This window comes from Metopolophium dirhodum, chromosome 1 (genome assembly GCF_019925205.1).
Source record: "Metopolophium dirhodum isolate CAU chromosome 1, ASM1992520v1, whole genome shotgun sequence".
NCBI classification, from domain to species: Eukaryota; Metazoa; Arthropoda; class Insecta; order Hemiptera; family Aphididae; genus Metopolophium; species Metopolophium dirhodum.
Window position 1 is genome coordinate 22219128 of NC_083560.1, and position 12405 is coordinate 22231532.

Here is a 12405-nt window from a genome sequence, read left to right on the forward strand (position 1 = left end):
AGGTATAATTCAACAGAGTGTTATAATAATTGTATCCAATCAATTTTGTAGCGCCGGCCCGGCACGGAAAGACAAAAGTTGTCCCGCGCAAAACAGTTTTTGCCGTGTCGTACGTGTGTAAGACGGAGACAACAAGTGTCCGCGTATTAGCGTCCTCTCAAACCATCGTCTGGTTTTCGATTTCGACGTTCCGGTCTTATCACAATAAATTAAAATTGTGAATGACACATGAATACGTCATGTAATACACATAGATACTTATCACTGTTATTCGCAATTTACCGTCACCCCACTACACCGCCGGCCCGGTGTCACATGTCTACGGAAACGTCGTATCGTAGAATGATATTATTCTCAATTCTCATCGTGTGTGGAATGTCGTTGTCGTATCGCTCGGCGGCGGCCGGAACAGACCGAACGACGTCGTCCGAACAGAATAGATGATAACAGCAATAATATTATTATTGTTGAGCAATAATAATAAAATATTATATTATTTCGTGTTATGTAATATTATTCGGTACGGTGAATTGTGTACGTAGCGCGATGAAAAAACCAACCGGTTTTAATAATTATTTTTATCGTGCTACGCGGTTGACCGCAACTATACAGTTGTTGTAGTAGGAACAGTCCTAGTGAATGTACCGACTAGAAAAATATTTTTTTTCCCGTCCCGACCGGATCGACTCCGATACGATAGTAATAATATTATTATACGTAGTAGTGCAGTAGTAGTTGTAGCGCGTCTCTCGACTTTGTGCCGTCGCGGAGGTCGTCCGCAGAACAATGCGCGTCCGTAAATGTCACTGATATTGCGTAACGAGTTCCTTTGTTCGGCAAACAAAAACGTTGTAGCACAACTACAGGCAGGCACACGGTATGATTATATTGTTATTGAATAGGCAATAACATTGTTGTTTTCGCATCGGCGGTGCATGTTATTAATAGTGTCGCGAATAACGACGTACCCGTCGTCGCCGGACACAACGTCGTAAAAAACCGACCCCGTCCCCGGCAGTCGACCGAGCCACCGAGACATGGAAACCGTGAGTACACTCCACGATTTCGGGTTTCGTAGGCAGCCGTCGGTTGTTCACGCGTGCGACTGTTGCAGGACGGCGAGAGTGCGTCCGTGGTGGCCCTGGCGGGCAGCATCCAGGAACCCGAGACAGACGGCGGTGCTGTGCAAGTCATCGAGCCCAGTGACAAGACCAAGTTCAGGCTGACTTTGGAGCCCATCATGATGCTGTTGCTCCTGGGAGTGAATGTCAGCAGTGAGTGCTTTCGCCATTTGACCGTACCTGCCTATACTGTCTTAAACAAAAGTTGTGTTGGTGGTTAATAATGTTATGTTGAGGGGATGTCAGCGCACTGTTTGTTTTCTCTATCTGGCGTATGCAACACGTGTTCCCACATAATAAATTAATTTTTTCACGTTTTCGAGTATTTGCGGTGGTGGTTGTAACATTAGAAAAATTATAGAGAACAATATTTCTGTGGATATGACATATTGATTTGTCAAAATATTGAATCATATTATGTTCTGAATATAATACTATATTCAAAAAATAGCATAATACCTACAATTTACTTATTTCTCATATTTATCCACAGATAATACCTGTTATCAAATCACCATGTTATGTTTTAAACATAATATTACATTCAATAAATAGTATAATGACCTACCTACTATAATAATATAATAATTAGTAATTACTATAATAATATAACTAACCACAATCAAAGATAGCAAGATTTAGAATAATTCTGTGATAGTAACCTATAGATAATAATTATGCAAGTAGTTGCATCACACATGCGCACATCAATCACCTAATTCGGAGACTCCTTGCCAATATCGGGAACAAAATAATACGTTGTGGTATATCCAAAGTATACCTATGATATAAGCTAAATCACAGACCTTAAACGTGATAATAAATTAATTTAAAAGATGACAATATTTAAATAATGGCGGTTTGGTCTTACTGTTATTTATACATACCCCCCGCGATTATAATGAATTTATAGTTCTTTGTATCATATTTTATCATAGACCTTATACTAGGATACTCAAGGCTGGTCAAGTGAACTATTTTTTTTAACTCGTTAAGTTAATATAGAAAAAGGTGGGTAATTAGATGTCGCTCTGCTGTACAGTAGGTTACAAGTGGGTCACTGTAATGGATGGTGTTAAATTTGAATTTAATGATATAATATCATTGTATAAGAAAAACGTTTCCGAGCGAAAACGGCCAGTCAGCCTATGATATTACCAAGTATATTTGATGATATTATTGTAAATAAAGTAATTTATTACTTATAATATAAATATAAATTTACCTGGAGCCTTGTTTTCAATTTTCAATCCTTAGTTATAAAAGTTGAACATTTTATAAATTTTTAACTAAAAAATAATTATTAAATTTTGTCAAAATTTGAACTTTAAATGCTTATAAAATTAAATTGTGCCTATGTATTTTTAATATTTTCAACTGCTATCGTAACATTATATCAGGAGCCTCGCAATAAATTTTCATGGTTTTTTACCAAACAAATAAAATTTTATTGATATTTGTAGAAAAAAAAACTAAAAAAATTGAAAACTGACTATGCCCGTAAACAGCTCAAAAATAGTCAAATTATTTTATAAATTTTACCGTGTATAGGAAATGCTAATATAAACATTCAGTGAAATTTTAAAGTATCTACAGTCATTCGTTTTTAATTACAATAAAATAAGAAAATTGTTACATGAGAAATCAAATGAATATCAAATGTTGTAAAAATATAAATTTCAGACGCTCATAAAAATTTAATTTAAGTTTCTTGTAGACATTTTTTTTTTCTTAGATTTTTCAATCTTAGATTTAAAAAGAAAATTTTTTATGAATTCTCAACTCAAAATAATTTGCTAATTTTCGTGATTTTTCCGTATTTTGTCAAAATTTGAACTTTAAATGCTTATAAATAAAAACTGTGACTAAGGATTTTTAATTTTTTTCATATGCCTTTGAAACAAAACCCTAGGAGCCTTCTATTAAATTTTCAAGCTTTTTTACTCAACAGATAAAATTTTATTGATATTTATAGATTGAAAAACTAAAAAAAATGGAAATTGACAATGTCCTTAAACAGCTCAAAATAAGTCAAAATATTTTGAAAATGTTATGGTGTATAGGAAATGCAATTATAAACATTCAGTCAAAATGTCATGTCCCTACGGTCATTTGTTTTAGAGTTGCACCAAAAACCAAAATCGATTCTCTCAAAAACAGATTTTCTGTAAAAATTCCCGTTTTCCCTTAATTTTTCTTTTGTTTTTCACTTCAAGTTTGAAAACGACTGAGAAATTTTTACTTTTGGCCCCTTCAAAGTACCAACTAGATACACTTTCCTATCAGAAAAGTTACTGTTGTTAATTACAAAGTTAATGATTTTTTTTTAAACTCAGTTCAGTTAATATGCATTAAGAACAAAAAGTTAAAAATTAAATATAAATTTAATTTTTCGTTACTGAGTTTGATGTTTAATACACAATCTTTTTAAACTTTTACATTCAATAAGTTGAAAAAATGTTTAATTTATTTACCAATACAAAACTATATAGTGTTTATACAGCATTTGATTAAATATAATTAACAAAATTGCTAAACAAAATACATAATTACTATTAAAATATGTCATGAGAACAATGTGTATGTTATTGAAAAGTCAGGGAAAGTGCTTAATGAAATATTGTGGCAACTATGATTTTGGTATATGGAATCAAAAGCTTTCTTTAGATCAATAAATATTCTTAAGACTTTATTATCATTATTATATTTTGTGACAATAAACATTGCATAGTTGGTAGATAATCCTTTTCTAAAGCCAAACTGATTATTACTTAAAAAATTAGCTTCTCGAGATATTTAGTATAAGGTACCCCCTTGTTGTCACTATTATTTAATTTATTCTGCTGGTATACATCATATCTAATAAATATTATCTTATTGCACTGCATTGTGTGTAGTTATATGTTATTTTTTATATGAATGTTATTTTGTTTTAATAAATTATAATAGATTTATAATTTATGTATTAATATTTCCATAGAGGTGATATTCAAATAAGATTACTGAAAAATCATTAGAAACAATTTTACATGACTAATTATAATATTCCTTGTTGTCCACACATCTAACACCAACGTGCCTTCCGCTGTCGAATGATCGGCTCACGTGCGGTGGTTAACGATGGTCCATTTGGTGGGAGAAATTAGATCCCAAAACCGCGGAGCGATTTCATTTGGATACGCGTGAGACTTATGCTCTCTCGGCTCAATATTGTATATCAAGTATATCAATATTGCGTGTGGGTCTATGAGAGAAAACAAATATTGTACTAACATCCTCTTAACAAACAACTCGTTGATTTATAACCAGTTTTTATCCATCAGCCATTGGCTGTTCACTAAAAATTCTTTGCCTAACTATAAATTATTTATAATTAATAATTAAAATTAAATTGTTATTTCTTTATACAGCTTCGTGTTTATGTAATTTGTGCAATAACCCAAAGCTGAACAAGTTAATGATTTTTTTTTTTAAACTCAGTTCAGTTAATATGCATTATTAAGAAAAAGTTAAAAGTTAAATATACATTTTTGATTACTTAACTGAGTTAAGTTTGATGTTCAATACAACATTTTTTTAAACTTTTAAATTTATTAAGTTGAAAAAATATTTAAGTTTTTTACCAATACAAAAATATAAAGTGTTTATACAGTATTTCATTGAAGTAATGAATTCACACCAAATATTACCTGAAATATTTGACATAAAAACAAAATTGATTGAAATTTAATAAAATAAATTGATATTGAAATCTAAATTAACTTCTAATCTTAAAATAAACATTTAACTAGTATTAAGTAGTGCTAAGTTCAAATGTTTAAATAAAATTCACTTTTTAACCCATCCTTGCAATAACCTAAGATTTGATATGAAATCACTTTATTCATAGAAAATATGTTAAATTTATTATTTATGATTTTAGTGATGGTGCAGACTAACCTAATCGAAGAACGTGTATGCCTCCATAGTGATCTCGGAAAAAATAAATCTGTGAATTGTTACAATATGACTGCAGCAGAACAAGAAATAGTTCAGCCGGCTGTGGCAGATTTGCAGATGATTAAAAATCTAATCGAAACATTGGTGCCTTGTGTAACAGCATTATTTTTAGGGCCATGGAGTGATCTAAACGGTCGTTTGCCATTGTTTTTAGCAGCTATCTCAGGTAAGAAATAATTGTACAAATATTTATTTGTATATATTAATTGAAATTGTGATCATTTAAAATTGAAGGTATGGTAGTCTCTAACTGTATGTACTGTGTGTTTTCTACAATGCCTAGTCTACCTCCAATAATGTTTTTGCTGTGTAGCATACCTGTTGCCGTAAGTGGTGGTGGTGGTGCATTGTTTATAGCTTCATTTTGTTATATTGTTGACATTACTGATTTCAAAACCAGAGCTTTCAGGTAATAAATTTCAAATATTGGATTAAAGAGTTAAAGCAATTTAAGATATAATCAACATTTTGTATTTTATACGAAATATAATAATGTATAACATTATCAAACCGTAATATTTCAATAACAAAATTAAAAAACTATAAATACATATCACCAAATCACCGTTTAACTATAAGATTTTAATAAATTGTTTATAAAATGTACTAATTACATTTAATGACATTATTTGAATGTTATCAATTTGTAAATGTTTAGTTTATTGTAACTTAATAATTTATTTTTATTTACAGATTAGGAGTATTGCAAACATTTATATCTTTTGGCTCAATTATTGGATCATTACTAAGTCCTTTGTTATACAGCAAATCGCCTACTTATGCTTTTGCCTTAAGTTCAATGTTCACAATAGCTGGCCTTCTTTACACATCTCTTTTTCTCAAAGAAACTGTTGTCATAAAAAAAGTATGTATTTTATAAATTTTAATATTTTCTAAATTAAAAGTAAAAATTAGGTTAAGTTGAAGCATTTGTTTTTTAGATTCTGTACTTGGTAAGAAATTTATGGTTTCATAATTAATGCATTTTTAACTTGTTTTTGTTTATTTACAGGGTACAAATACAAAACTTTTCAACCTCGATCTAGTAAAAAGTATGTGGGAAACCGTTATGAAAAGACGATTTGGATTTTTGAGATGCATAATAATTCTTTCTGCTGTGGTATTAACTTTTAATTTAGCTATTGTATTAGGCAAGTACTTAATTCATTTATTTACTATCAATAATAAATTATAATAAAATATTCCTAAAAACATTGTTCGGTATAAATACCAATTAAAAGTCATTTAATCCAATTCAATATATTAATATTGTATTTTTATTTTTAGGTGAAGATTCGTTGATGTATATGTACTTACAAAAACAATTTTCATGGACTTTAGAAAATTATACTTTGTTTAATGCTTATGCAACTTTATTAAGTGGTTTGTAATTTTATTTTAGTAAATATTTTATGTAATATTAGACATAAACTAAGCATTTATTTATTATTTTAGCTAGTATTCCTGCAATTGGGTTGTATGTGTTGAGTACTAAACTTGAAATACCAGACATGTATCTTGCTACTGCTGCTACAGGACTACGAATTATAGAAAAAGTTGGTTTAGCATACTCACAATATACATGGCAATTTTATTTTGTGAAGATTTTTGGTTGTGTGGTATTGACCAGTGAACCACTAGTTCGGTCTCAATTGTCTAAGAGTTTTCCACCTGAAGATTTAGGTAAATTACAACAAATCAAAATAATTATAACCATTCTTAAATTTGTTTATTGGTTATAATAATAATAATAATTTGCAGGCAAAATATATGCGTTCATAAGCGTGATCGAAGGTTTTGGTACATTACTCGGTTCTCCAATATATACCACGGCATATAACATGACAATCCATAATTTTGCCAATTTCATATTTCTCCTATCATCAATATTTGGCACATTTGTTTTAGGTTTATACATGTAAGTTATTTTCAATTCAAATAGATTACAATAAATTTATTTTTTAATTTAATTTTATAGTTAAAAAAACATTTATAAATATTTTTTGTAATTTGTGCAGGTATAATAATGGTTATAGGGATTTGTAGCATAGCCCCCATTTAATTTTTACTGGTTACTCAATTTTGTTTTAAAGGTATCCAAGCAATCGAGTCAAATCTAGATTACAAAAATCATTGTGCAATTGTGGGTAAAAATTAAACTATCTTTGAATAGTTTTAATTTTTAATATTTAGAAAAACCTTGTCAGAAAATAGTCTAGTGAAGGAAAATGTTTGATTTATCATTAAACATTCTTAAATGGCGATGATGACTTTCATCAGTTGTCCTTTTTCAATTGCTATTTCTTATACTTCTGTCTAGTGTCTACTATCATTGACGATGAAATTCTCTGTATAGATAACAGTATAAATTTTCTACCCAATGTTGATTAAATTAAATCCAGCTTACTTCTATTCTAATTTTTTCCTTGGTATCTGTATACCTACTTACTGATTATCTTCTGTAATACTTGATGTATTCATAATTGAGGTTCGTTAAACAAAGTTATGTTAATTTAAACTTTTATATTTAAATAAGTTACAATTCTGCTTATCAACTTAATGCAATTATTAATTTTTCAGAATGATATTATTCTTACTTTCAAGAAGTACCAAAACAGAAGATTTATTAATTATAAACTAATTATCGAACAAAGGAAATACATCCAACTTTTTTTTGAAATGTAAGGGTACCTATAGCATTTTATATTGTTTATTTGGTGAAGATTTATTTAATTTAAATACAATGTACACAATATTATATTATAGTTGAATACAATACTCGCTTAAAATTTAAAAACATGTTAACAAATTTTATTTTATTTTTTTATTGATATTACATTTTAATTAATATAATAATTGTAAGATCAATGATTATGCATGACATTAAATACGTATTATTTAGTATATTATAAGAAATTCTCAATTTTTGATACTCATGTTGGATCTTATATTATATCTGTGATGTTTTTGTACTATTTATGTTATGAAGGTTTTACAATTTTATGAAATGTCAACTATGATTTTTTTATGAATTTAAATATATACACTTATTATTACTGATTTTATATTATATTATATTTTTTATTTAATACACACATTTTATTTCTAATAAATTAAAAAATTTAAGTAAATCTTTCAGTTATGAATGATATATTTTTATCAACATTTAACTTAATTTATTAACACTAATTTTACTTTTTACTTATTTGAGCTGCAGTGTATTCATTGTTTCTCAATCAATTTTATAGATACCTTTAAATCGCCAAAAAATTTCTCAGTTACGTTTTGTTGTAACGTGTGATTTATCTAAATAAATTGCAATAAATATCTTTGAAATATCTTATTTTAAAATATAAATTATTATTATAATAATACTGTGGATTACTTCCAATTAACCGTTTACAGGGTGTAACAAGAAGATCTGGCAAATTAAATAACTTGTTTTAATCAAGATTATTTATTTTTTTATTATATTTTATAATACATAATTAATTGACTCTCTTGCTACACTTATAATTAAAGACCGGATTTATTGACTATTATGACGTGTTCAATTTGGCTTTTATTTATTGTGTTTGGAGATACCCATGTTTGATTGCTTACTATACGAGATCCTTTGAAACTGCAAAGTTTATCGCAAGTGTACCGTATTGTCATTAGTAAAGACCGGATTTATATGTTTTTACATATCGTTACTGGGTCTATGCAGTCTTATGAAAGTAAAAAATGTGGATGATTTGTTCAATTCTGAATGCATAGAAAAAAGTTTTTTTTGCATATTTGAGAATAATTTATGGGTTAGAGAATATTTAACTCATTTAGCATATTTTGGAATATTTCGTAAATTGTGAGAAAAAATTTGTATTTATTTTAAATTTTAATATTACGGTACCCAGAAAAATTTTTTTTGAACATTTACAATTTTTTATTTTATCATTTCCAACTCTTACTAAAGTGCAATAATATAAATACCTAATAATTAACTCACTATTAATATAAAATTGAAAAAAAAAAATTTAAAATGCATATTAAAGTAAATATAATGATATTTATTGATTATTTTTGCATATTTTTGCTTTTTTTTGTATATTTTAGCATATTTTTTAAATTTTTAAGAGAATATAATGAGAATATTTTAAGGTTTTTTCGAGAATATTAGCATCATATATTTTTTTTTTATATTTTTAAACGTTATACACAATCTGTATCGACTAGACACAATAAGCATATATGATGAGAGTTACAAAGATTGACATGGGAATTTGATGAAAGAAGCCACCTATCGATGGCACTTTCTATGGATTTTTTTTTTTCTTATCTTAAGAGATCACGACACCACTTACGCTTCAGACGTCTAGGGGGATTACCAGGTATGGAAGGAGTAGATAAGTTTTTTTATGAGTTAATTAGGGTGGTTAATTAGTTTGGAATAAAATCTTTTATAATATATCTTGGCTTCGTCATTAATTGTTTTGAGTTTGGTGTCAGTATGAAGGGTGTGATTAGACACGTAGGGTGGTGCATTCATTATTTTTCGGAGAGCAATATTTTGAAATGTTTGAATTTTCAGTATGTTAGACTTTTTAGCGTTTCCCCAAAGTTGGAGTCCATAAGTCCAAATGGGTTTGAGAAGTGTTTAATAAATCAGAATTTTTGTTTTAATGGCGGTAGAGTTATTGCTTAATAAGGGTTTGAGGATACGGAAACGATGATTCAGTGCTAATCTTTTGATTTTGATGTGATGATCCCAGGTTAACCTTTGGTCGAGAGTGAGCCCGAGATATTTGATTTTTGGAGAGTAAGGGAGGAAAAAAATATTTAAATTAAAAATCATAATATTTTTTTTAAAAGTTATTACATTTCAAATGATGAGTTAATTCAATAACTTTTAAAAAATCATTTCACTAAGATAAATGTTTTTATAATCAAATTTTCTAAAATCAAGATTTACAGGTCGGTATTAAAAAAATAAAATGTTATAATATTATATTATACATGTAGCAAAATTGTCAATTATTTAAATATTAAAAATTAAAAATATTAATTAAAACAGATGAAAGAACTAAAATTGTTAAGTTAATAAAGGTTTTTAATTTTTTTTTCTTTATAATTAATTGAATTACGTTATACGTCATATAATTTAACATTTTTATTTTTTAATACAAATTTGTAAATCTGGTTTCTAGAAAAATTTATTGTAAAAACATTTATCTAGGTTTTGAATGGTTTAAATTTTTATATTTTTTTTTAAATAATAATATTCACAATATATTTCATCATAACAATGGAAAACTAAATTGGTGTTAATATGTGTTACTATACAATATGCCTATATGAATTACTATTAGTTAAAATATAATATTTATAATATAATATATTTACAAAATAATACTTATTATACAATCATAGTGTTACAACTTTTATTAGATCGTATTAATATAAAATAATATTATTTAGATCAATAATTGAACTATAATAGAATATTTTTTGAAGAAAGTAATTAATTGAAGTTATAACTTTTTATTTTAATTTAGTTTTCAACAATTACTTAAAAATTCTCATAAAATTTTTATAAGAAGTTAATACTTTTTGGATTTAAAATGTTTTTTTAAGACTGGATCAACTTAATTTAATAAAAATAAAATGTAAAAAAATATAAAAATCAACTACATTGCTCGAATAGATATTTGTACGGTTAAATTGTTACTATAAACCAGATTTACAAATTGAGTATTTTGAATTTTTCAAAATTTCGATATCAGATTTAAATTTCTTTACTATCAGTATAAAAAATTAAAATTAAAATTTTGATTTTAGCAAAAGTTTTTTCATTTGTCAGGTTTTACTGTTACTAAGGTGTATTTATAAAACCATAATATATTGTATTAAATCAGTAAGTTTAAATAATATATTTTTTTGTATAATTATTTTTGATATATTTTTATTAATTGTGATAAATATTGAAAAATAAATCTAGTCAACTAAACAGAATTTATGACATAATCATAAATATGTTACACTAAAAAGAAGTTAAATTTATTATGCATACAATTTAAAATTAAAAAAAAATTTATTGTTTATGTTATATTCAAAATTATTTTAACTGACATTGAACATGTATGAAAAATGATAAAATACACTAACCTGTCATGATTATCATAATAAAATTGTGTTATTGTTACATAAGTTAAATATAAACTGTTATAAATAATTTATTATTTATTTATATTGAACTGATGAATTGTAACTGTTTTAAGAATGCCCAAATAAATCTAAGTTATTTTTTATTTTTATTTTAAAAACAAGATAGGACCAAACAAATTTACTGTAATCAGATTATAACAGGAAGACTAGACAAATGTAATAACTAATAACTTTGTCTCTAGTAATATTTTCATTTTTTTTTACCACTTTATTTATTGACTCTTACGCCACACATATAATCTAACATATTTAATTAATTTTTTAATATTAAAACTGATTGAAATAATATATTGAAATAGTTAATTTTTAAATCTGCTTCTCAAAAAGAATTTTAATTGTAATACGTTAATTTAAGTAGTTTTTAATTTTTTTTTTTAAATATGACTCATTAATTAGAAAATAGTTATATTATATTATAAGTGTAGCAAAAGAGTCAATTAATAATATATTAAAAATTAAAAATATTAATTACCTACTACAAATTAAATAACTTTTTTTGTTCTAATAATTTTTTTTTCTGTACAATTATATGAATATGCTACACATATAATATAATATTTTTATTTTAGAATACAAATTTGTAAATCTGGATTCTAGAAAACTTAATTGTAAAAACATTTATTAAAGTTGAATGGTTTATATTTTTATAATTATTTTAATAATATTAATAATATATTTCATTATTACATAAGAAAGAAAACTATACATAAACAAATTAATTTTACATTAATTGATAAAATCCTCTCCAAAAAGAGAAGCTTGTGCTTGGAGTTGGTGAGTTCATAACAATGGAAAACTAAATTGGTATTGTACAATATGCCAATATGGAATTACTATTAGGTAAAATATAATATTTATAATATAATATATATTATGTACAAAATAATACTTATTATACAATCATAGTGTTGCAACTTTTATGTGATCGGATTTATATAAAATCAATATTATTTAGATAACTAATTGAATCAATGTTATATTTTACAAGAATATTTTTAAATTTACTTATTTATGTGTTTAAAATATCAATTTTTTTTTTAAGTAACTAATTAATATGAATAGTTATATTTTTTAATGAAAA

The 12405-nt window shown here is 26.2% G+C and overlaps 2 protein-coding genes across 1 annotated transcript; one reads left to right on the forward strand and one right to left on the reverse strand.

Moving 5' to 3' along the window:
• The window catches only part of LOC132940433 (uncharacterized), a 128562-nt gene that overhangs the window by 94825 nt on the left and 21332 nt on the right, over positions 1-12405 (reverse strand).
• LOC132935832 (probable peptidoglycan muropeptide transporter SLC46) lies at positions 358-10020 on the forward strand. The gene is made up of 10 exons (XM_061002464.1): positions 358-1046; positions 1115-1274; positions 5044-5286; positions 5355-5529; positions 5814-5985; positions 6133-6271; positions 6408-6503; positions 6576-6803; positions 6882-7038; positions 7701-10020. The coding sequence occupies exons 1-10, from the start codon at positions 1038-1040 to the stop codon at positions 7759-7761; spliced, it is 1440 nt and encodes a 479-aa protein (XP_060858447.1). The 5' UTR covers positions 358-1037; the 3' UTR covers positions 7762-10020.

Excerpts from the sequence above, each read along its gene's own strand:
- LOC132935832 (XM_061002464.1), top strand. Across the intron at positions 1,275-5,043 it reads CCTGGGAGTGAATGTCAGCA|TGATGGTGCAGACTAACCTA; the intron begins GTGAGTGCTTTC and ends TTATGATTTTAG. Across the intron at positions 6,272-6,407 it reads TAATTTAGCTATTGTATTAG|GTGAAGATTCGTTGATGTAT; the intron begins GCAAGTACTTAA and ends TTTTATTTTTAG.